Here is a 25,957-nt window from a genome sequence, read left to right on the forward strand (position 1 = left end):
TGATAACATTCAAATTGGTTGTAGATACCTGGGTACATAAAACAAAATAACTTGAGGGTCAAGGTCACTGAGACCAAAGTGGTATTTTTGTGTTGTGTATAATGAGGATCAAGGTTAGATTATACAGTTGTGACCTGTGACAACTTGTAGTGCTACATATCCAGGCTGAGAAAAGAAAACAATGCAGCAGGTAAATGTAACACTTTACAATACTGTGGCGGTATTTCGTATATCATGTATCCACTCAATTGCTGTACACTTACACATTATTAGTATTACATGTTGTGATGGATTATACCCTGCTTCAAAGTAGGAGCTAATCAGGTTCCATGAAATGGGGTTCCTAGAACTATAATCATTCCTGGTTGCCTACCCTACAGAAAAAAAACAGCTTAAACCAGCCTAGGCTGGTCAAGCTAGTTTTGGTTGGATTTAGCTGATCCTTTTCCAGCCTGACCAGCTAGGACCAGGCTGGAAATGGCTGGAAACCAGCCTGGAAATGGCCAAAACCAGTCTAAAACCAGGCTGGTCGACCAGCTAAAACCAGCCAACCAGCCTAAGCTGGTTTAAGCTGGATTTTTCAGCAGGGTACTTGGAAACACTGTAAAACATTGCCAATAGTTCTAAGAACTGTGAAAAAGTTTATCTCATGAGTGACAAGCCCTGCTCCTGGAGATCTACATTCCTGCAGATTTATGTTGCAACCCATATCAAACACACCTGCCTGTAATTATCAAGTGCTGTTCAGGTCCTGATTAATTGTTTAAGGTGTGTTTGATCAGGGTTGGAGCTAAACTCTCCAGGAAGGTAGATCTCCAGGAACAGGGTTGAGCACTCCTGGTTTATCTAATAATGTAGTTTGGACTCTTTAAATCAGGATGGATTGACAACAAAATTTTGTGAAAGTGTGCAGTGTTTATTCTGAAGGCCTCATGCTGTAATCCCTTCAAAGGTTTACTGCCCCAAACTGGGAGCTTTGAAGCGATTACAGGAAGCCAAAAAAGTATCTGAAATGCACTTGTGCATAATCAGCATCACAAATTAAACACGTGCAAAGAATCACATGAGCCAAAAATTAACTATCACTTGTACCCTTGGAGATCCTTCACTCTGAAGTGCCCTGTGAAGCTGCAGATTTAAGCCCTGCGGTTTGAATGACACTTCAATTGACTCTCTTGTTCTTATTCTGATTTATCCAGTTTTGAACACATTTTTCACCTGTGACTTTTTTAATATGCTATTGCTTTTAGTTTACAACATTTTTCCCACTGTATAGTTACTGTTATTGTTCTTGAAGTGAAGGAGCCTTCATTTCAGTGCTTGTTGCAAAAGACCTAAGAATTGGTGTATTCTACAGATAGACCAGTCCCTTTTCAGTTTCTCAGGCAGTTGCAGGACAGAACCAGTAAACAGTGACAGAGGTGTTCTGCTGTTTGCTTTCCAATTAAACAGATGGGATAGAGAGGGAGCCATGGTGCTGATGGCTAGAGAAAGGTTAGGTGAAGGTAATGAGTTTTGGCCTGGACAGTTTGTGTCATGCTGTGCCTGGATGACCGTCCACTCTAGAGCTTGTCTGCTTTGAGTAAAGAGGAGGTACAAATGAGGATTTTTTAAATATGATGTCGTTTTGCCTTTATTGAGACAAGACCACATAGCCTGAGGAAGTGATGTCTGTGGGCAGGATCTAGAAAGATATCTGAGCTTGGAATTAAACAAAATTTCAAGCTAAAATTGGACTTAAACATACCCTAAAACAAGATTATCACATTGGGTTTCTCTGGTTTGTAATATACAGCGTAGAAATCTTGCTCTGAATGCTTGTAAATATCTATTCGTTTTGAGAATGTGTGCCTGCAGTGACCTCTGACAGCTTTCGGTGCAAGCTTTAGCTGTCCTCTACAAATCACTTGAGTGAAAAACGACTTTTTATGTAGCTTCTCCTTTTCCTGTCAAATCCAGGAGCATTTATTCCACTCGTGGAGCAGGTTTACTGAGGCCTGTCCCTGCTGATATCTGTACCTGTCGGTGTAAGGAGGTGCTTGAGCTTCAACGCTGGGCCATTAACCAATGGAGCGGAAAAGCAGAAGCCCACAGCGAGGGTGACACTGACTGCTTACACCGAGCGAGCACCGTGATGAACTGCTCCACCTCTCCACTTACTCACTCACTTCTCATGGTCCAATGGAAAAAAAAGTAATCAGATCACGAAGTTTGATCGCAGCCCTGGCTCTGATATTGAGCCTCTCCCGTTCTGTCTCCTCTCAGCCCCTGGTGGGTTTCAACTTTCTCCTCTGAAAGCTTCACTCGGTGAAGTCATGCATCTTCCTTCTCCACCTCTTTACCCGCTCAGTCCCGCCATGCATAATTCAGGAGAGTTTTCTCAGGTTAAGTTCACCTTGGTACAGGAGGTGTTGGCTGGACGGCGAAAGAACATCTTGTCTGCGATCAAACGTTATTGAGCTCGTCGCTCTTCAGACACAAACAAAAGCAAAAAGCACTGAAGATTCCCGAGGGTTTGGCTTAAAAGGTAGAGCAATGAAAGTGGATGACAACATGAGTCAACAGAGCACTTTGCTAATGGGAAACATTCTATTTTCGCACTAAAACACACAGCGGTGGAGGGACGGCATTAGCGAAATCAAAAAAAACATCCACCTACAGTTGTGGCTCTTTTAATTACTGTAATTTGCAGTAAATCATTTCATTTGTTGGGGTATTACGGATGGCGTCTGGGATAGAGTCATTAAATGCTGCCTGTCGCAAACGAAGCAATTGATTTGCATTAATCTGCTGAGACTGAGTGAAATTTAATGGAGCTTTGGGAAATGGCAGACATGATGGTTTCAGTTCAATCTGTTATGAGATCATATCAGCATTGTTCTTCCTCCTGCATCATGCGCTTAATGGCCAAAATAGCCTTTTTAGGTTTTGATTACAGATAATGAAATCTAATTATTCAGGTCACTTTGACCACATAAGCCATTTGGGGTGAGATACGAGCATTATATCTCCTGTTCCAGATAAATGTCTAATGCAATTTAACAAAGGAAGGTGGAAACCGTGATCACATATACACTCACCGGACACTTTATTAGGTACACCTGTCCAACTGTTTGTTAACGCAAATTTCTAATCAGCCAATCACAGGCAGCAACTCAATGCATTTAGGCATGTAGACATGGTCAAGATGATCTGCTGCAGTTTGAATCGAGCATCAGAATGGGGAAGAAAGGTGATTTAAGTGACTTTGAACATGGCATGGTTGTTGGTGCCAGACAGGCTGGTCTGAGTATTTCAGAAACTGCTGATCTTCAGGGATTTTCACGCATAATCATTTCTAGGCTTTACAGAAAATGGTCTGAAAAAGATAAAATATCCACTGAGCGGCAGTTCTGTGGGTGCAAATGACTTGTTGATGTCGGAGGAGAATGGCCAGACTGGTCCCAGCTGATAGAAAGGCAACATTAACTCAAATAACCACTCGTTACAACCGAGTTCTGCTGAAGAGCATCTAAGAACGCACAACATATCGAACCTTGAGACGAATGGGCTACAGCAGCAGAAGACCACAACAGGTGCCACTCCTGTCAGCTGAGAACAGGAAACTGAGGCTACAATTCACACAGGCTCACCAAAATCGGACAATAGAAGATTGTAAAAATGTTGCTTGGTCTAATGAGTCTCGATTTCTGCTGCGACATTTGGATGGTAGAGTCAAAATTTGGTGTCGACAACATGATTGCATGGATCCATTCTGCCTGTATCAATCTGAACTGTATCAACAGTTTAGGCTGCTGGTTATGGTGTAATGGTGTGGCGGATATTTTCTTGGCACACTTTGGGCCCATTAGTACCAATTGAGCATCGTGTCAACGCCACAGCCTTCCTGAGTATTGTTGCTGACCATGTCCATCCCTTTATGACCACAGTGTGTCCATCTTCTGATGGCTACTAGTTCACTGTACTTAATTGGCCTCAACAGTCACCAGACCTCAATCCAATAGATCACCTTTGGGATGTGGTGGAACCGGAGATGCGCATTATGGATTTGCAACCGACAAATCTGCAGGAACTATGTGATGCTATCATGTCAATATAGACCAAAATCTCAGGAATATTTCCAGTACCTTGTTGAATCTATGTCATGAAGGATTAAGGTAGTTCTGAGGTAGTGAGAGTGGGTCCAACCCACTACAAGTACCTAATAAAATGGCCGGTGAGTGTATATACAAGCAGCATACTAATATACCTTGTCCTTTAAAAACAATTAAACATACTAAATCTAAAGTCTATGCTGAATTAAATGTAACGTATTTATGCACACAACTATTCCAATATAGTTTTTGTTGCCATTCTAGGCCATGTAACACTTTACATTTGTACTAAGATGTAAGTTCACATGCAAATGCATGATGAGCTTTCATATCAACAAACCATCATACAGAAACACCACGCCAATAGCTCAGTTACAGAAGCACGAATGTTTAATTAACAGATGCTTTATGGTCCATGTGTCTTCTCTGCATGTCTATTAAGTAGTTTGAGGACAATTTTCAGAGTTCATCTGTTAATTTTGAGGTCTTGAGACATCATGCAATGTAATGCATATCCATTTTTTTGTTTGTTTTTTTAAGGGGAACACAAAGTTCTGTTATGAAACTGCTGATCTGGTCACACTTAACCGCCTCCTACATTATCAACTGCATAGATGATTGGTTGCTTTCGCCCAAGCAGCCAATAAGCATGCTCCCCAATATTTGAAATGCCTCTGTGTTGTTTTACACTGGCAGTGTGCAGCATGTTTTCAGAATTTGGCCATCCGAAAACATCAAAGCAAGACAAACCGCTAAAAGTTAAGTGATGATAATCTTTTACTTGTTCATGCGCTTCTGGTCCACTGTTTTATGAAAGTGTTCGTACAATCCAATCCAACCTCCAGGTATACAACTGTGTTTCTAAACAAACTGCAGTGTTGCTAAAAACTTGTTCAGAAGCAACAGATAAATTGAAGTGCTTCAATGGGGTTTTATACAAGGATTAATGTCATGCTTGGCTGCTTATACTGTGACTTATTCAGCACATAGATAGAAAAACATGCAGTCCCATAGCCCATGGTGGTGAAAAACATCATCACCATGTTTTGTCTGTTTTTATTTTTGTCCTGCCTGTTTGGAGTGGGGGGGGGGGGGGGGGGTCTTTCTTGGAATGAATTAATGAATCTGCATTTTCATGTGTGCTAAATAAAGCAAAGGATCGATGTGTGCATTTGTCACAAGCTTCAAATCAGATTTAATATATTAATGAGCACAAAGTTTCCCCATAGTTTGTACATATTATTCACCTACCATGAAGCTTTGTGTTATGTTTATTTATTTATTTCTTTATTGGGTGAAAACCCATATATGGTAACTTTTTTTGATGTGGATTCCTTCCTTCATTCATTCATTTAAAACCCTTTCAAAGTTTTCAAAGGAGACATGCCCTCAAACCCCACCCCTAAACCCAACTTTTATAGTGGATGGGCAAATTGTGCTAAAATGCACTAATGTCAAGTCAAACTTTATACTTAGAGCACTTTAAAAACACAGAAGTGAGCCAAAAGCTGTACAGAAATATACAACAAAATAAGCATAATAGTTTATAAAATACGTAAAATACAAGATAAACTATAGCTAAACTAAAAAGGCATATAAATTAAAATAACCAATTCGTGAGATCCGGTGTCAAATGCCAATGAAAAAAAGAGTTTTAAGAGCTGATCTAATGAGAATATGGAAGAAGCCTAAGTCTAATGGGCAGCAGCAAATCATCCAAAGTCTAGGACATACCACAGCAAAAGCATGATGCCCTCTAAGCTTAAGCTTTGTTTGATTGTTGGCACAATTAGGAGAAGCTGATCAGCTGACCCGAGAGAACGAGTGAGCTTATAGGGGTGTATCAGCTCAGAGATAAGGCTGGGGTAAGACCATTTAGAGATTTAAAAACAAATAAAAGAATCTTTAACTGTATTCTAAAATTCACTGTGCATTATACACTGCATTACAGTAATCTAACCGGGTGGTCATAAAAGCATAGATTACTCTCTCAAACTGTTGTTTTGGTATATATTGCTTTATTTTTGCTAGTTGTCCTAATTGAGAAAAGTTAGATTTAAATACAGCTCTAATCTGATTCTCAAATTTAAAATCAAATTTTAACGCTTCCTATTCACTTTGAATAGGTGACGTCAGGCTTTGCCGAACTGCATTTGCCGAACTGCACTGCTTCAGGTGGCGTGGCTCTCTGCAGAAGTTGGGAAATTCTCAATTTTTCAAGCACCAACGGAAGCGTCTGCCAATCAGATCACTTTATGCAAACACCCCAGCTCAGACAGTAGCCGATTGCGGACTAATTTCATTGGCTGACGCTGCTATGAGGATTGCGTCAGCCCCAACTTCAGACACGCCCTCGGTCAAGCATTGACGCCGAAGCCCTGTGTGACTGCACAGTAAGTTTGTGATTGTAGGCTTAATATGCTGAGCTAGCAAACCCAAATTAACCAGAGGAGTCCCAATGGTACCTTCAAAAACCATTACTTCTGTTTTGTTTTCATTAAAACTTCAATTAGAAGCCATATAAGCCTTCTTTTAACTAAGACAATCAAGGAGCGAGATGACAGTTCTTTTTTTCCAAGCAGCAAAATCTAACGAGATTCTTAGAAATAATATTTAGAATAATTGTGTAGGAATAGATCACAAAATCACCCTTTTGTCATGACAACTCACGGATTTGCCATATAATAAAAACATTAAGTCATAAAAGTTCAAATGACTTGTAATAACCCCCAGTAACACTTCAATGAGAATAGTTTTTTCCAATGAGTATTTCCATGAGTTCCCTCATATCGCTTGCATATCACTTTTTTATTATACATGTTTTTACATGATAGATTTTTAGTTTAAAGTCTGATGATCTTGCATTTTCTTAATGATCTTGCATGAGTTTGTATTTTCAGGCTGCCAAAATCTCCTAAAAAGCTTTGTTTTCAATTCAAATCTGCCATGTTAACATCTCCTAAAGTTTCTCATAGTGCAAAGCTAAAGCTTCAAAATGGCACCGGTCTTTGTGGATCATGATTTATTAGTCCCAAACTACCTTAAACGGGATGTCTCGGGCTGTTATTTCATTGCCAAAGCAACGAGAAAAGACAATAATCAAGGGAATAAAAGCTTTTTACAAGGATGCAGGCCCACGGGTCACAGAACACTATGTGCTAAAACACTATCCAGCTACTAGACATCACCGACTCGTCAACAGCAATCCAGCTCCTGTCACTGTCCAATAAAACCTCCACGAGGCTGAAGAACGAGCATGTCAGAGCAGCAAATTAAAGTGCTCTGACCTCATAGAAAGAAACCCTTACCTAAAAATACCAGTGGACTGTAATTCAGAGGGACAGGTGAGAGATGCATGCTGTTGCTAAAGCAGAGATACATCATCGTCACATTTGACGAGCTCCAGTGCTTGGGTTGCATTTGATGGATGACAGTGTGTGCATTGCCAACAGGACAGGAACAGGAAGTAAGCCTGAGTGTGTCACTGCCATATATATATTTTATACACAGCTATAGCCATATCATCCTGCAGCCCAAGACCGGTTACTCGCTGAAACGAAGCAAGGCTGAGCCTGGTCAGTACCAATGGGAGACCACATGGGAACACTAGGATGCTGTTGGAAGTGGTGTTAGTAAGGCCAGCAGGGGGCACTCAATCTGCGGTCTGTGTGAGTCCCAATGCCCCAGTATAGTGAAGAGGACTCTATACGGCTCAGTCAGCACTGTCTTTCGGATGAGACCTTAAACCGAGGGTCCGGACACTCTGAACCATGATGACAGTAAATAATAGATTATCTCTTTACTAGATTATTTTCAAAACACTTCTATAAAGCTTACAGTGACATTTAAAGGTTTAACTAGGTTAATTAGGGTAACTAGGCAGGTTAGGGTAATTAGGCAAGTTATTGTATAACCATGGTTTGTTCTGTAGACAGACGAAAACATATATAGCTTAAATGGGCTAACAATTCTGACAGAGACTTGACTCGACCTACTGGCTGTTTTAGTTTCAAATCTCATGACATTTTTATTATTAATTTCATTGCAGTACATTTATCTGAATGGTAACTTTGTTTTTTTTTTTTGCCATCTTTGTTGTCAAGGAGTTTTGTTGATTTAATCAGATTGTAGGATATTCTTCCTGATATTGTTTCAGTTTATATAAAAAATCTCATGTAGTTGGGCTGCATAAGGTAAACAAAGTGTTGTAAATAAAAAGGTAAATTTATATTTAGTCAAACAGTTGCTGGTAGTCAAAGACTTACAATGTCAATTAAATAATTGTCCCTTTGAATTTCATGATTTTCTTGAAAATTACATGCTAAGGATTGTTAATTTTCTCAAAATTAAAATGTATTTAGACTTATTTTGTTATCATTGTGTGTGTGTAGCTACAGGTATGAATGAAATGTAATTATATTACATATTTAAATGTATGTAATTTACATTTGCCATTTCCAACCACAGTTATAAAATGTAAATTACATACTAATTGTAATTCTTTAGTGCATGTCTTAGATAATGTAAATTGTAATACAGAAATACATGGCGATTTTTAAATATTGCATTGCTGTTTTGCATATTACATTTTGTTATGACTTTTGCTACTCATTTGCTTCCATAGTAAACACCCACATAGTGTGAGGAACATTTTCCTGAACATTTTACACTTTATATATATCTATATATTCCACAATGCATGAATAAGATAATTATTCATTCTCATGCTCTAGGCCTATTTCATACCACTATGCTATTCCTAAATTTTCATTGCAGGTCAACTTAATCGATCTTTCCACACTGAAGCGCTACTTGCATTAAGGGACCAAGATTAGATTATAACACTGAGATCCCAGCCATGCAAAAAATAAATAAATAATAAATCACCTCTTGCGGTTTCTAAATTTAAATCATCCCCAGGGCTTTAAACCACGATCAAAGCCAATCCAATCCCCCCCCAAACCCACCTGAGGCTCCATTGTAGAGGGACTGTGGCTCAAAGCTTTTTTTTTTTATGAGATGATGGGTACTTGTATAAACTGGCAGTCCTGCCACACACCTGTGCCCTGCACTGCGCCACTCATCACTTTCTATTGACCCAGTTTAATTGGCTCCAGTGGACAAGCAGTAGCAGCTCTGCATGGATTGATTTCAGCAACTTACTGCCCGACTCTCCACATTCACACACTTAAAATCTGACAGACTGCTGGGTGGAAGGTCATGAGTAGTGTTTGCACAGTGGGTTCATTATTTTGACAACAACAACAATTGGGAGGTTGTTATCACTATTTGCATGTAGTTATATCTGATCATAAAATATTGATAGTTCAGTATAGTGGTAGCACTTTTGATTCAGTCCAGTGAGTTTATTATTTTATTATTTATGCACTAAAGTTGATTTGGCCAGTGACCTTTTAATATAAACAGGCTGTTCCTTGTCACAAGTGAAAAAATAAAACATAAATATATGCAATGCAGTAAATCAATCTTAGGTCAGTCATATCTTTTACATTTATTCTCTAAAGTTCACTGGCTTTACAGGAGTTTAAAACAACAAAAAAAAATGTTTCTTGAAACAAAAAATAAATCAATACAGTATATACATCTGCATATTTATTTGTACAATTAAATTTTACATTTCTTTTTGTCTAATCAAATAAGCATCATAGTGTTTACTCTGTTTTAAATGTGTTAAAGAATTCATTTTAACAGTTACGCAAAACACAAAACACTGGTACCTAGGATAGTTCACACAGCAGTTAAAATTGTCATTATTTATTTACCCTTCGCTTGTTCAAAACCTCGTCATCATTATAATCTGCTGCTTATTCAGGGCCGGGTTGTGAGGGCAGCAGTCTCAGGAAAAAACCCCAGACACTTCCTCCAGCTCCTCCGGGGGGATCCTAAGGTGTTCCTGGGCAGCCGAGAGACTTGATCCCTCCAGCATGTCCTGGTTTTTTCCCAGGGCCTCCTCTCGATGGCACATGCCAGAACACCTCCCTGGGTAGGTGTCCAAAAGGCATCCAAAACAGATGCCCGAGCTCTACTTTGAGCTCCTCCCATGTTACAAAGCTCCTGACGTACGTTTTTGATTTAGTGGTTAATTAGTATGAATGCGTACGATCTAATTCTTACAGTTTAGTACGATTTGCTCATCACCCAATGACGGTTGGGTTTAGGGGCAGGGTTGGGTGCCATGTCTTCTTTTTAAAACCGTACATTGTCATACGACTGAACAAATTCGAACGAATTAGCCACTAAACTGACAAAATGTAAAATACTTAGGTTTTCTCGTGATATCAGGCTGGTTGACGAGTAAATTGAGAGCTCTGCCTTTGGGCTCAGCTCCTCCTTCACCAAAACAGTGACCGCATTACTTCTGCCACTGTACCGACTGTCAATCTCACGTTCCCTCCTTTCCGCACTCATAAATAAAACCCCAAAATGAAGTTGAACTTCTCCACCTGTGGCAAGGACTCTCTTCCAACCTGAAGATAGCAAGCCACCTTTTTTCTGGTGTAGCACCATGGCCTTGGACTTGAAGGTGCTGATTCTCAACTCTGCCATGTCACACTCGACAGCAAACTGCCCCAGTCCATGCTGAAGGTCCATGTCCGATGAAGCCAACAGGACAACATCATCTGCAGAGATTAAATCCTGTGTCCCCGAACCAGACCTTTGGCCCTAGGCTGCATCTAGAAACTCTGTCCATACAAATAATGAACAGAACCAGTGACAAAAGACAGCCCTGCCAGAGTCCAACATACACCAGGGACTTATTGCCGGCAATGCAAACCAAACTCCTGCTCTGTTCATAGAGGGACCAGACAGCTCTTAAAAGAGTGCCTAGATCAGAGCTGCTCAACCCTGTTCCTGGAGATCAACCTTCCTGCAAAGTTCAGCTCCAACCCTGATCAAACACACCTGAAACAATTAAATAGGACCTGAACAGCACTTGATAATTACAGGCAGGTGTGTTTGATATAGATTGCAACTGAAATCTGCAGGAAGGTCGATCTCCAGGAACAGGGTTCAGCACCCCTGGCCTAGATCAATGGTCTCAAACTGAATTCCTGGAGGGCCACAGCTCTGCATAGTTAAGTTCCAACCACCTCCAACTCACACCTGCCTCTCTAGTAGTTTTGAACACCTTGATTAGTTGGATCAGCTAAGTTTGATTAGCTTTTGAGCAAAATTGTGCAGAGCTGCGGTCCTCCAGGAATCGAGTTTGAGACATATGGCCCCGATCCTATACTCCCAGAGCATCCCCCCTCAGAATGCCATGAGAGACATGGTGGGTTGCCTTCCCCAAGTCCACAAAACAAATGTTGACTGGTTGGGCTTACTCCCATGAACCCTGAGGGTGAGGGTATGGTCCAATGTTCCACAGCCTGGACGAAATCCAAAATGTTCCTCCTGGATCCGAGATTCAACCATCAGCTGGATCCTCCACTCGTACCCTGGCACAGACTTTTGCAGGGAGGCTGAGGAGTGTGATCCCTATTCAACCTATTTGAGTTGTTTCTCTGTTGAACACATAACTATGGGGTAACTAACCCTTTTAAAGAAGAGTGATATAAATGCAAAAGCATCAACAAATTCTAACAATTCTCTAATCTTTTCCAGCTTTAGATAGTTAAAACCAACAGAGCGGTCTGTAAGATAAACTCAAACAAGATCAACGCGATAATCCAACTTCATCACAGAATTTATAGATTACAATTTCAACTTCCAGGAAAAATGTCTCTTATCTTCTCAGTTCCCATACACTTTGGCATTTAGGTTGAGATAAGTTGGCTTTGGGTGATTTGGTGGCTGAATTGTATTCGGCTGGCATTACAGCAATGACAAGTACGCAATGATAATGTGACGAGCGAGAGTTAATTGGGTTTGCCCTCTCTCTAAGGGTGCATAGATTAAGAGGAATCATAAATTAACAGACCTATTGAGTGTTAATTGTGGACGGCGAGTGGAAATTTCACCTTCATTAAAGCTTCAGAGTCACTTTACCCTGGTGATTGGCATTCAGTGTCAACGAGGAGACTAGAGGTCATGATGTGCTGTCGGACAATAACAAAAGTCATGAGACTGAAGAAACTATTTGTTATTGGTACCTTGACTCTGATGAAGTGACAGACTGGTGTAGGCTAAAAGGTATTTCTGGTATTTTAATCAGATAAACAACAAAAATTAGGTGTTGGAAAAATATTTGAGCACCCATCATTGGTCAAGAAGATTAGGGAAAGTGCACCCAAAAATAAAATTTTACTTTTTTCTGTTGAACACACAAGAGAATACTTTATAAGTCTGTTGGAAACCGGTAGCCATTGACCTTCATAGTAGGAAAACATAATCTACAACTACCAGCTCTGTGTTCAAAAGAAAAAGTCAAAAAGGTTTGGAAAAAGTGAAGGTAGAGTAAATAACAGAATTTTTAGATTTGGGTCCCTTTAAAGCTCATAATATTTTATTATTCAGTATAAGTTTGTATAAAGCATAAGACAGTATATGTTTGGTAGCTCACCATAAATTGTACCAAACTGCCCTCTAGTGTATATTTTGGAGAATCAACCCTCAAGCTGTTTGGCATCAAGCTTTTCTCTTGCATTAAACCAGTTAAAATGAAAAGGGGTTTTCAGGTCAAATAAAGTACTACAGCCTTCTTTTTACCATACATTAGAATGTGTCCTTTTGTTGTTTTTGTTGTTGTTGTCGTTTAATAATAGTATCTTTGCTAGAACCTTGTTTACTTGATTTGCAGAAGACAACCATTGAAATGTAATTTAGTGTAACAATAGTAAAACATACAAAAAATTAATTGTCAAATATTTATAACAAGAATCATGTGTGGACAAGTTTGACAAGTTGTATTAATTTATTCATTCAAAACTAATAAGTCTTTATATATTTTAATAATTATAATTTATTTTACTCTGATTGATGGAACTTTTCACCTGTATTTAGATTTTTATTGTTTATACAAATTCAAAGGGCACAGATCATGCAAAACTTTGGGAAGCGGTTTGGACAGAACTGTGTGCAGATAGTGCATCCACAGTCATGTTGGAGTGATAGAAACACAAGTCTCTTTTAAACTTCCTGATGTTAAAATGGGATCCAATTTCCAACGCAACGTAAGGCAGCAGTGAGATTTTCCCCACCCACCGATATTGACTGACAGGCGCTTATTACCATGTCCACAAGACAGGATTTGCAAAGAATCAGTGATTAAAAGATCTCTGTGATCTGACTGCACTTGAAGAAGCAGCAAGTGGTATTTTTGTATCATTTTGAACTACTTTTTGAGCCACAAAATTCATAAACACTGGAATCACTACAGCTGCATAGTGTACACAACTATAAACGAGGACGCTTCAATCACACAACAGGACTCCCGGTTTGTGGTCATTATATCTGATTTATTTTGTACAGTAGTTATAATGGATCTCTATACAGCAGCATATTTACCAGTTTGGTGGCATCCTGACACATTCACCGTGAGTAGATTCACAAAAACAGCACGTGTTAACGCACGATGTGTGCGTGAATGTTGCAATGATATTTCTCTGTGGCTCATTTATCGTACCGTGGTATTTGTGACTGTGGGTCTCCGTTTCATGTCTGAGTTGCTAACTGCTGCATTTCCCCTGATATCTGACCCTGATTTTTCAAGGTGGGGGGGGACACCAGCTCGTTTTCATTTAAAGGCAAAGACGCAAAATCAGCTAGCAGTAAGAATTAAATTCTTTATTATTTAGTTCATCAAATACCCATTCATTTTTTGCCGTTTTTGTCCTTTTTGAACGAAGTTTTGAGGTCGTTTTAGTCCATTTTTCTGAGGTTTGAGGTTTTTGTTCTCATTTTTTTGTCCACCTTTGTTGATTTGCTGCAGTTTTTCTGCACCTTTTTTTAAGACTTGCGGCTGTTTTTGGCTTTTGTCCTCCTTTGCTTGAGATTTGCTGTTGTTCTTCAATCGAAGGATGTATTCGGCAAACTCACGCACTGCTCCATGACCTGCTGTGTTGTGGCAGGTGTATTTGGTGCGGTAGAGTACCTCCTTCGGGGCATCAGCTGGCACTCCGCTCAATCCTGCCTGGTCCAGACACATCAAATCTGGTACATCATTCCCTGAGAAAAACATTAAGTTTTAATTTAACATTAGGACAAATCTTTATCTTTATTGATATTCTTTCTTTATTCAGCTTTAAATAAAACAGCAGTGTTTAAGGTAATATTTAACCCCAAATTACCCAATTTGCTGTAAATTTACAGCACATTCAAGATGTATGTGATTTTTTTTTTATTTCTACCACACATTGAAGAAGATTTTTAGCTGTGCTTTTTGGTGATTCACAATATAAGTGTATATGCAAGTCAATGGCTACCAGCACTTTGAGACTCAAAGTAAGAGTAAAAAAACCACACATCACTTCATGACTAATGTATCATCAGAAACCACAGGCATCATAATAATGTTTGTCTGAATATATATTTGGTTTTTACTTAAAATGTGCAAGTAGCCACTTACTTCGATTTTTACAAATCGCCATGATCAAGTGCATCTTCAATAGCCTGAAGGTGAATAAATTAACAGCAAATTCCCATTTTAGGTGAATATCCTTTTTTTCTTTAACCCAGTTTCAAGCAATGGCTTTGATTTCATTTGTATTTAATATTGAGGTTCACTCATCTGAATCTGTTGTTTACACCACCTGTATACAGCTCACCATGACATTAACGATTGAGCTAATGTAGCGCAGACAATGTGAGAGCTCTGGACTCACCAAAATATGCCACCTCTCTCCACTCCACTTTTTCTTTCACCATGATTTTCTCTACCACCTCCAATTTGTCATCCATGCCCTGCAGCAGTTCACAGTCCATCTTCTTAGACAGTCTTTTAGCCAATGCTCTTGCTATGGGATATTTTTCTAGCAAAATCACCTTGAGGAGATTGGGGGGGAAATATAAACATCATTTATAGCTATTAAAATAACTGACAAATAAAATGTTCCCTCTGTACATTTTTGTGTGTGTACTGTTGCCTAAAGGGATAGTTCATACCTCCTTAGTATGACAAAACAAATACTATGGACATCAATGGTTACAGGTTTCCAATATTTGCCAGTCTTCTTTTGTTTAACAGAACAAAAAATTGGTTAGGAGCGATCAAGGTTGAGTAAAGCGTGGCAGAATTTTCATTTTTGAAAGTGAACTAATTGTGAACTATCCCTTTAAACAGAATCATGGGTTTAAGTTTAAGAAATATTGGTAACACTTTACAAAAAGATTGCAATAATGCTAGTTGACGTATTTTAATAACATGAACAAAACATTACAGCATTTATTCACCTTTGTTAATATTCATGAAAAAAGTTGTTCAACACTTTTATTCCCTCTACAATTAAGTTATTAAATAATATTCGTTTCGTTCGGTGTGTGTGTGTTACTACGTTGTATAACTCATCATATCTTGTAAATTTTTTTGTGATGTGGTGGATGTGCCTTTAACCCTGAAACAAATTTCCCTGTGGTACAATAAAGTACACCGTAAGCTTAAACGTTGCTGTACAATTATTGTTCATTCTTAGTTCATGTTTGCAAATACATGAACTAACATAACCTTATTGTAAAGTGTGACCCAAATAATTTACTATCAAATAATTGCTATTTTTTCCCATTGTATATCATCTTTTTTCAGTGTTTTTGCGCATTTTTTTACTCATGTAAATGATCATCCAGTCAATTATTTCCAGTCATTCCTTTCTTAATGTTGATGTACGTTTTTGTATGTGTACCATTGCAAGCATTAACTTTTTTTTTTAAACTAGGGCTGGACGATTTATCAAAACGTAATCGACATTCAGAAGCTATAATTTTTTCAAGTCAATTTTTTCAATTATTTTCCCTACCGCATGTGGAGTCGCATGACCCCGCTCTATTAAGGCTGATTTATACTTCTGCGTCGAACACATGGGTATGGTCCGGTGCAGCCTTCTCGCGGTCGCATTCCTGTGCACCTCTCAATAAATGTAACTACACGTCACACATTTGCACTACACTGACGATGACTGGAAGCTGTGCCTTGAGACGGCATATTTTCTATTGCAGTAAAATTATTATTTACAGTAAAATATTTGTTTACAAGAGTTATTTTATTTAGAAGAGATGCTGCTTATTTTTTTACTTTTAATATGAAAAACTTTGAAAATAATTAATTTGGTTTCCAAAAGTGCAATTTAAAAAAAAATTTTCAGTGACTGTTTGTTTTAGGCAATGTGCGTTTTAACTTCAGTTGTTCAAAATAAATAATCATAGATCGTGTGTGTTTCCTTCAATTATTTTAAAATCAAATAATGCACTCTTCATTCAAAAATCTCTCACCTGTAATATGTGAGAATATGTACTATTCATAACTTCAAATCAGTGAACTATATGAGGGCAAAAAATAAAATAAGCAAATAAAATAATTGTTCGTTAATCGTAATCGAGTTAAAATGTTCAATTAATCGAGATTTAGATTTTAGGCCGAATAGACCAGACCTATTTTAACCACATTTTAATCTTCCCTGACACTTTTTTTGTTTGTATATAATTATATAGAAACAAACAGTGGAATAACAGCAGCTTTGAACATATATGACAGTGAGAAGAAACATTGAATTTTTATATCGTAAATTAGAGTGCAATTATTATAGTCGCACATGTAATTGTATTATGTAGTTATTATAGTCGCACATGTAATTGTATTATGTAGTTATTATAGTCGCGCATGTAATTGTATTATGTAGTTATTATAGTCGCGCATGTAATTGTATTATGTAGTTATTATAGTCGCGCATGTAATTGTATTATGTAGTTATTATAGTCGCGCATGTAATTGTATTATGTAGTTATTATAATCGCACATGTAATTGTATTATGTAGTTATTATAGTCGCACAATAATGTAGTTCCAGGCATGTCTTGACCAAATTTCACCGAATTATTTCTTTTTTTTTTTAAACTTCACAGCCTACAATATACAAAAATTGGATGTATAAAAATTGGATGTATAAAATGGATGTATAAAAAGTCTTCAATACAACACTGGTGTCGTATAGCGAAACAAACTGAGTTTACTTCCTTTTTTGCTGATGCTACAAGTTATTAGAATTTTCTCTAACTATCCAGTTGTTGTTTTTTTTCTTTAACAAACAGATCAGTCTCCGTAAAGACCATCAAAAATTGCCAGTGCCGACTATATTTCAAGTCGTCACGGCGGGGTATTGGGTAAAGTTTTCAACCAGCAATAATCGCGCCTCGGATAAACCTCATGGGCTACGATACTGCCACTGCGCAAGGATAACCTGATTGAAGACACGTCTGAACACTGCTGTGTCTCAACCCATGTGATCATCAATGGTGAGATCAGCAAAACTCACTAAACCTCAGCAAACTTCACAACACTAGACTTGCACTGATACAGAACTGCTGGATATTTAAAAATAATTCAAGTTGTGCATTTTAAAATCTATTTTTTTTCTCAATTTATACTTAAAAATGAGAGGGATCCCAGTTGCATGATGGGACACAAAGGAGGGGGGGTTGTCTGTGTGTGTGTGTTGGGGCAGGGGGGAAGGAGGAAGTCGGGGGTTGGTAACAAGATAAGCAAAGAGACCAGAATCACCTTCACTCCTCCTTGCTTGAGCATGTCGATGCCGATCTTGTCTCTAATGTTGATGGACACCATCTCTTCTCCCTTTGCTGGAGTATAGATCTGACCGTCTGTCAGACATCCAGACACGTTACACAGAAACAGCTTCACAACTTCAGGTTTGTCCTTCCCGAAGTAACCAAACCTGCAACGTATAGACACACCCAGACATACACCCTCATGTGAACTTCGTACTCTTTGCATTTGTGGCTGTTTGCTAACAAAGCTGCTTAGGAATGTGAAACGAAAGTTAGTTACTGCCAATGCTTCACTGTCCTACAAATCTTATTCTATATTTAGCATTTTGGGATCTGTTTGCCACCTGGTATACTGAAACTGTGCTGAATGCTGTGGTTTTGTGTTGGATTCAGGGCATATTTATGCTTTTTTACATTTTACCACCTTCAACCCCCCTGATTTCCCTTTATCTAAAGCACTTTAACAACATGTGCAGTAATTGGTTAGTAGGTGGAGAGTAGCTGGTCTTTTGTGGCTGTTTGGATGCATTATAAAGGAAATGCAGGATTCCACACACAAAATTCCTTCTTGTTGTCCCAACACAAATTGATTACATTAACTTAATCGTTTTTACAAATTTAGTTGGATTGAACATAAAACAATGGCTGTCTAAAATAATGTGAGAATTGTGTTCTTTCAACTCATTTTAATCAAGTTAACAAGCAGCAAAGATCATCATTGCAATAAAAGCAATCCGGTCAAATGTGTTTTTCCGTATCCATGGGAAGTGGTTGAATGTGGATAAGCTCAAAACATTTTACAGTCCATTTGGATGATCCGTATTTAATGTTGTCCACTTAGTGCTGCACGATCAATCAAAAAAGATCTGATCTAGATTCGACCCTACACGCGATCTTAATTCAGCTTTTCTGCGATTCAGCCAATGATATTTTCAAGGTTCAAGAAGCATTAAGGCTGTCGCACAAGTCTTCACATTGTTTTATATACATTGCTCGACAACATTGACACCTCCAAATGGAGTTAAAAGTGTCACATACTGTATTTCTAAGGTATAATTCACCCAGAAATGTCATTTCTGTCTTAATGTAATGATGTATTTGCAGCCGCAAACTCACACATGAATTGACGCACTGTTTGTTTATTACTGAGAGGACATGCGCGTGCCCGCCAATGATGTCTAGTGAACAGAACTGTGAATAACAGGTAATAAAGTTGTAAATAACGTTCAGTTCGTTGCAAACTGAACTCAATGTGACGGCAGTCATGACATGAGCGAACTCGGCAGTGAAAAGTGAAACGGAAAGTGCGCACATCATTTAAATAACCATATCACATTTTAGAGTTGTGATTACGACAAGCATTTGATATGTTTATTTCATAGCGAACACGGTGTTGTGCATGACAATAAATGTTTACTGGTTCAGTACAACTACTGTAGCCTATAAAATGTTGATTATAATGCAAAAGGGAATCTGATCATGACAAATGTCTCATTTTACCAGTGAAAAAAATGGTCTAATAATGTTACATAATAATACTTATTAAACATAATAATTAAACTTCAAAATTATGAATAGTTGTTTTCTGATGTCATCCCTTTACCGTAAATGAACAACCAGGACAATTTTAAAGTCTGCTCAAGTCCACCATTCAAAGTCAATACAAAATTTTAACCAACAGTAGACCTACACATAGGTCTAATGTAATTATTGTTGTTTTACCATATGTTTGAGAATTAACAATAATAATAGCCTTCTCACTTTATTTTACATCTACAGAATCGTGAGAAAATCATGATCTTGATTTTAAGCAAAAAAAAAAACTATGATTCTCATTTCAGCCAGAATTGTGCAGCACTGATGCCATCAAATTGACAAAACTGCAAAATGATTGAAAAACTAAATAAGAATTAAATGTGTTTGAGAATAAGCATTTGTCAGTAATCTAAATAAAAACAAGAATATAGCTTAAATATCAATGGCTTGTTTAAGGTGTGAAAACCAGACATATGCTGCATCCCAATTCGCATTCTTATACTATGCCCTCAAGTTTGTACTTTTTTTGTGAAGGAAAAGTATACACTTTTGAGTGTGTAACAGAAGATTATGTAAGCTTTGGGACATACTACTTCCTCGTTAACAGATCGTTGTGTTGCTTAGTTACGTTCCCAATCAATCATCTCAACACATCCGCATTTCTTTCATATTTAAATACCTACTTAATTGGAGAAGCAGCAGCAAGATAATCTGCCATTCGCAAGTCTTTCATGCAGAGAAATCTCCTCAGGTCTTTGAGTAACTATGCATTCAGAAGTTAACGTCAGGCGTATCTTGATACAAGTTCACATTGTTGTTGCAGATATAACACGGAACACGTGATTGAATGACTATTAATTAATATCTTGCCAACTGGAAAATATTTCAAACAACTTTACTGCAGCCTCTTTACTTAACGGTTGGTCTCGCGCATCCATCATGTTTGTAGTTTAGTTACACTTTTTACCCAAGTTTGTAGTTCTAATCAAATTCACACCCAAAGCACAATGTATTGTGGGCAATATTAGAGGTTATGGACAGGAGTATGGACAGTTCTACACTAAGAATTTTTACAAGAAATAGTAGAGCATCCGAGAACCTTTGGCATACTCTTTTGCCTCAGTCACATTAGCAGCAACTTTGTACACTGAAAACAATTATTCAAAGATGATTCCCTACTCATTTTTTTACGTTAAGTGGTTGTAAACAATTTATTTGGGCTGAATTTAAACAAACAAATTAGGTTGAACATTTAAACTTAGTTTAAAGGGAAGTTAGGAAGTTATTTATGAATAATGAATATATATAGTGAATGCATTTATGAATATATGTAATATATGTATACTGGAAAACAAAAATGACCATTAGGGAAATCTAGAAAAAGCAGTGTTTAGCTTGTGAGCTACAGGAAATGTTTATTTAACCATTTAAGTCATTTTGCTTTCTTTACCGGAGTACTCTTTGTTCAGCTACAGGCCAGTCAATGTCCACATCAATATCCACACTGTACTCGGCCTTCATCTCCAAGTACTTTGTTTTTCCACCCTGTAAAAAATCCAAAGCAACAAGAATCACAACCAGGAAATATGGAGAATGTTTGCTTGAGTATACAATTCAAAAATACTTTTCCTGCTAAGAGTTTTTCTAGTCCAAATATCTAAAACTTTCTACATTGAGAAGCATTTTGTAGACAAGCAAAAATATTGACTTGTTTTATTTTAAGAAATATGCCAAAATTAAGTGAGTTTTTCCTTAAAAGAAGCAAAATAATCTGCCAATGGGGTAAGCAAAGTAATCTTGTTTTTTAGTTTTGAGATAAGATTATTTTGCTTTACCCACTGGTAGATTATTTTGCTTCTTTTAAGGAAAAACACACTTAATTTTTACATGACTTAATAAAACAAGACAATTTTTGCTTCTCTAGAAAATGTTTCTTCATTTAAGAATGTTTAGATATTTGGACTACAAACAAGACAAAAGAAAATCTAAGAAAAGCATTTTTGCAGTGTGGATTTTGATCAATATTCTCATCCATTTATTATGCTGCACTAATGCTGCTGTTCTGCTGCCTATTGTTATTTTAGAATTTTCATTTTGTTTGTAACATTAATAAGCGTTTATCATCATTTGTACCCCGTAATTTGAGCTTGTATAAACTAGTTCCCAGTTAAGTCCTTCCCATCTCAGAATGCAGAAAGTAAACACACTACACTGTACACAACGAGGGGACCGCCTGCACCTCATCTACTGACCACAATACAGCCATGTTAAGATGCATACAACAGTCATTTGAAAGGGTCCTACAGGGGCTATTGTTGACAGTTGATTTAAATGTGTAGCAAATCCAATGAAGCAGGTAGTGAGGATTCTCTCTGGCCAATCAGTGACTTGCACCGTTCACAAGTCACATTTTAGTAACATGAATAGATGTAGTTCTACACAAAGTACTAGTTGTTGGACACAGTAGAACCCCTCCCAAAAATAAGCCAGTGTCATAACATGCAGTGAAAAAGAGCTATAATTTAAATAAAATACCTTCACTCATTTTAAATAAAAAAGTATTACCTGAAGAAACCCCTTTTTAATGAGCTCTTTGGTAGCAATGTAAAATGATCCATTTTCATACAATTCTCCAGACCAATCCTGGCGACGCGGCCTGCGAGCTGGGTCAAGATTCAACGGTTTAGTATAGCAATTTGCTAAAAAGAGAGAGAGAAAATAGACAGTTTTGGTGTTTAGGAAACATTTATCATCATCATTGTTAAACCATGTAATCTTCTATCATATTTACAAATGTTTAACTGTTAGTTTTGATTAATTTAATGTATAATTTAATGTTTTTTTTTTTCCTAACTAACCTTTTTTTTTACAATGCAAGACTCCATTCTCAAGCATTGTGAACAACATTTACATATGACAGTCTATGATCTCAAAAAAAAATGTGTACAGTACTGCAGATTAACAAACCTTTCTTAACTTCTTTCCAACGAAAATTGTGTCTGCGGACCACAGAGAAGACTGAATCACATCCTTCGTTTATGAGCTTTGCAGCGTCTTTAAGATGAAAAGGATGCAGGCATGGAGATGTGGCCTGGATATTACAGACGACTTTCACTTCTGTGCAAAAACATTTGATTAAAGTTAACCACTGTGCCATTATGTCTCACATGTAGCCATCTGGTGTTTATCACAGCATTACTTTTTATTTACTTTTCAGGGTACTATGTGTTAACCTCGAAAGATGAGAATGTTCACCTTATCTTTATATTTTGGGGAAAAAAAGGACAAATCTATCAACACATTGCTAGAAGACACATCTATTGATTTTGTTTTGTCTGTATATCCTTTAAAAAAACTCTCAAAGTACTTGAGAAAACCACCGTTGATTTGAGTTTGGACCACAGTTTCAGCCAATTTCAAATATCTAATTTTCTACTGAAGAAAAAAGTCACCATTATGTTTAAATTTTAGTAAATTATAAAAAACTTACCATTTTCGTTAAAGTGTCCCTTTTAAGTATATAATAAATCTTACAAACAAATAGTTTCGGCTTCCATGATTTATAGAGTCATTCAAATAGGCTTCATCAAAAAGTTTGGATTGTCAGGATGTGCTTTTGTTCAAACATTCTCATTTTTTCACACTGATAAATCAGTAATTACATCCATACTTAGGCAATCAATAATCACCAAAATCTATGTCATTTTAATGCCAAAAAATGAGTTTCATAGTAAATATCCCAAATACCCAAATGTCATTGAGAAATTCCATGCAAATGTCAACCTTGTCTTGAAAAAAATTAAGCATTCACCAAAATATCGAAACTGTTTCTGCGTTTTTTGTGTAAGCAAGTATTGTATGGTGCTTCAAAAATACTCAAACTGTCTGCTAATGTTTTAAACTATTATATTTGATTTACCAAAATCACGCAAGTGCCAATTTCACATCGGTCACATCCATAATGGAGCTTTTTTCTCATCTTTTTTCTCATAGATGCAAAAAATGTCAAATAATCGCTTTTGTTCCATAGAGAGAACTCTTATCCTTTTGATTAGCTTTGTATCTTTTGGGTTGTGCAGTTTAATTCACAGAATTTCAACAAAGTATGTGGTAGATTGTAAACTTGCGTACTTTTTTCGTCACATCCATAACGCACGTTTATTTCCCTCATTTAAAATATAAAATATGTTTACAGATTGATATTTTTCTGATCCCTTAACTCTGTGGTTAGCTGTTTTGGAATATATAAACAGATATTTCAATATGATGTTAACATATACTTTCACTGTGAATTTATGTTTTGAGATTTTACTGCAAATGTCACATCCATAATGCTGGAATTGCTCTATTACAATGTAATTACATAAAAATGCATGTAACTACGGAGTCTACTCCCCCCTCACAATTCATATAATAACCAAGGCAGTGAGTGAATAAATTGGTATACGATGCTATGAATATTTTACATTTAACCGGATCCGGTTTCTCTGTTTGTTTAACCCTCAAGCGAGCAATATTACAAGTGGACACACTGGTTTCACACACCCCTTAAACAAAGTAAGCGCATGCAATGGAACATGGCTGTTTTTTAACCTGGGTGTTCCCTGATGAACTCCTTGATGGTATCTAGGGAGCTGGAAGAGTCCTGGGATACTTCTGGGCTCCTTCTGTGCACCTTAGCACCCCATGCAACGGCAACATCGGCGATCTCATCATGATCAGTGGACACCCAAACTCTGCAAAAGCACATACAAGACACGACATTGCAAAGAAACGCACCAAATGTTAGCATGTCGATGAGAGAAGTCACAATGCAGGACCTTTTTTTAAAGACTTTGGAGTCCAGCGCTGCTCTGATCACCCATGCGATGAGAGGAACCCCTGCCAGGTTCTTAATGTTCTTCAGAGGGATTCCTTTACTCCCTCCACGAGCTAAAATAAGGGCAGTGATGTGTTTGCATGGTCGTTTCAGACGCTTAACATTGACGTTCTTGCTTACCGGGGCCATTAGTGTTGCTAGTCAATTAATATCCCCTAAGTCGTCCAAACAGTTTGCCTGATGAAAGTGTTCCTCTGGTTTGCTTTAACGTGAACTGCAGGACGGCGGTTATTTAATTCCGTAATTATCTTCGCAAATAAACCATAATCCACAGCTGGCAAGAGACCACGTCATCCCTGGCCCTGCCTCATTCCAGAGAGTGTAAACCCTGGTAAAGCCTAGTCAGGTTGCGTCATCGCAACGCGACGAAGTATCGTCAAAAGCCATAGATATACATACACTAGACTTCGCATACGGACCCTAAGCATGCGTCAATAGCGCCGCCACATTTGTACAGTGCTTCCAGGACAAATATCATTCAGCCACACAAGTCAAGACTAAAGCCAATCTGAAGATGATGGACTTTAACGCTGTGTACGGGTGTAGTAACGAGCAAACAAATAAAAACAAAGCATAAATGCAGAACATTTCATAGGTAAGATTTAGTTTTTTACATTTTGTATGTTTTTGGGCTAAACAAGTCACGTTATTGATGATAATACAGTCACATAGTGCACTGATCATAAGGCAAAATAGCAGCAACTCGCACTAGATACCAGGCTTATGCTAGTTTGGTTGAATAAAATCAGCAAACAATGTAAATGAAATAAGTCAAGATGCTGCGGTGCCAGAAACTTGCATTATTATCGGCTAAGAGAACGAAACGTTCGTAACTAAGATTCATTCACAAACAAATCGCTCCCTCTGTTAGAGTGAGAAGTGAAAGCAGGAGAGGGTGTGTGTTTCAGGACACGGATAGATCAAATTTAACAGGGAGGGAGGATAATACATTTCCATGCACACAAACACACGCTCTTTGTCAGCAATGCCTGTGCGATCACTTATCCATCAATGTAGAAAAGTTCATTCATTCATTTTCTTTTCAGCTTAGTTCCTTTATTAATATGGGGTCGCCACAGCGGAATGAACCGCCAACTTATCCAGCATATGTTTTATGCAGTGGATGCCCTTCCAGCTGTAACCCATCTCTGGGAAACATCCACACACACTCACTCACACTCATACACTATGGACAATTTAGCCTATCCAATTCACATGTCTTTGGATTGTGGGGGAAAACGGAGCACCCGGAGAAAACCCACACGAACGCGAGGAGAACATGCAAACTCCACACAGATACGCCAACTGACCCAGCCGAGGCTCGAACCAGTGCCCTTCTTGCTGTAATTTAAAAAGAAATATTTGCACGCTGATCACCGGGAAAACTCCTGATCATAGATATATGTATTTATGTGTATATATCTCTGCCTCTACCCTGTACTAAAATGGCGGCTCTATTGACGCATTCCTTCCAATAGACAACAATAGCGTAGGCGACATCTAATGTAAATATCTATGGTCGAAAGCGGGTCTTCATGTTCTATTACAATGTACTTGCGCATATAATGAAAAGAGATACATGATGAAAACTAAGATGAATACAGGTAATACAACTGATATTAGACAATAGAAATCCAGAAGAATAACAATAAAATTTATATACGACACGGTAAAATGTAGAATATATATTTGTTCCTCTTTCACTGTCACTCCACACCCCAGCACAGTTGGACTTCCCACCGCCAAAAACTTGGCTTGCTCTCCGCCAATAAACA

General features: G+C 37.8%; 1 protein-coding gene and 1 non-coding gene across 2 annotated transcripts; both read right to left on the minus strand.

Moving 5' to 3' along the window:
* Window positions 1-13,526: 13,526 nt before the first annotated feature.
* Window positions 13,527-24,492, minus strand: cmasa (cytidine monophosphate N-acetylneuraminic acid synthetase a). The gene is made up of 8 exons (XM_056455081.1): window positions 24,124-24,492; window positions 23,897-24,039; window positions 22,271-22,420; window positions 21,869-22,002; window positions 20,754-20,848; window positions 17,763-17,934; window positions 14,879-15,038; window positions 13,527-14,222 (listed from the first exon to the last, which is right to left on the minus strand). Exons 1-8 carry the CDS (start codon window positions 24,309-24,311, stop codon window positions 13,849-13,851), a joined length of 1,416 nt encoding a protein of 471 aa, XP_056311056.1. The 5' UTR covers window positions 24,312-24,492; the 3' UTR covers window positions 13,527-13,848.
* On the minus strand, window positions 17,299-17,439 carry LOC130224118 (U4 spliceosomal RNA). The gene has a single exon (XR_008837194.1). It is a non-coding gene; the product is annotated as a U4 spliceosomal RNA (small nuclear RNA).
* Window positions 24,493-25,957: the final 1,465 nt, after the last annotated feature.

This window comes from Danio aesculapii, chromosome 4 (genome assembly GCF_903798145.1).
Source record: "Danio aesculapii chromosome 4, fDanAes4.1, whole genome shotgun sequence".
NCBI classification, from domain to species: Eukaryota; Metazoa; Chordata; class Actinopteri; order Cypriniformes; family Danionidae; genus Danio; species Danio aesculapii.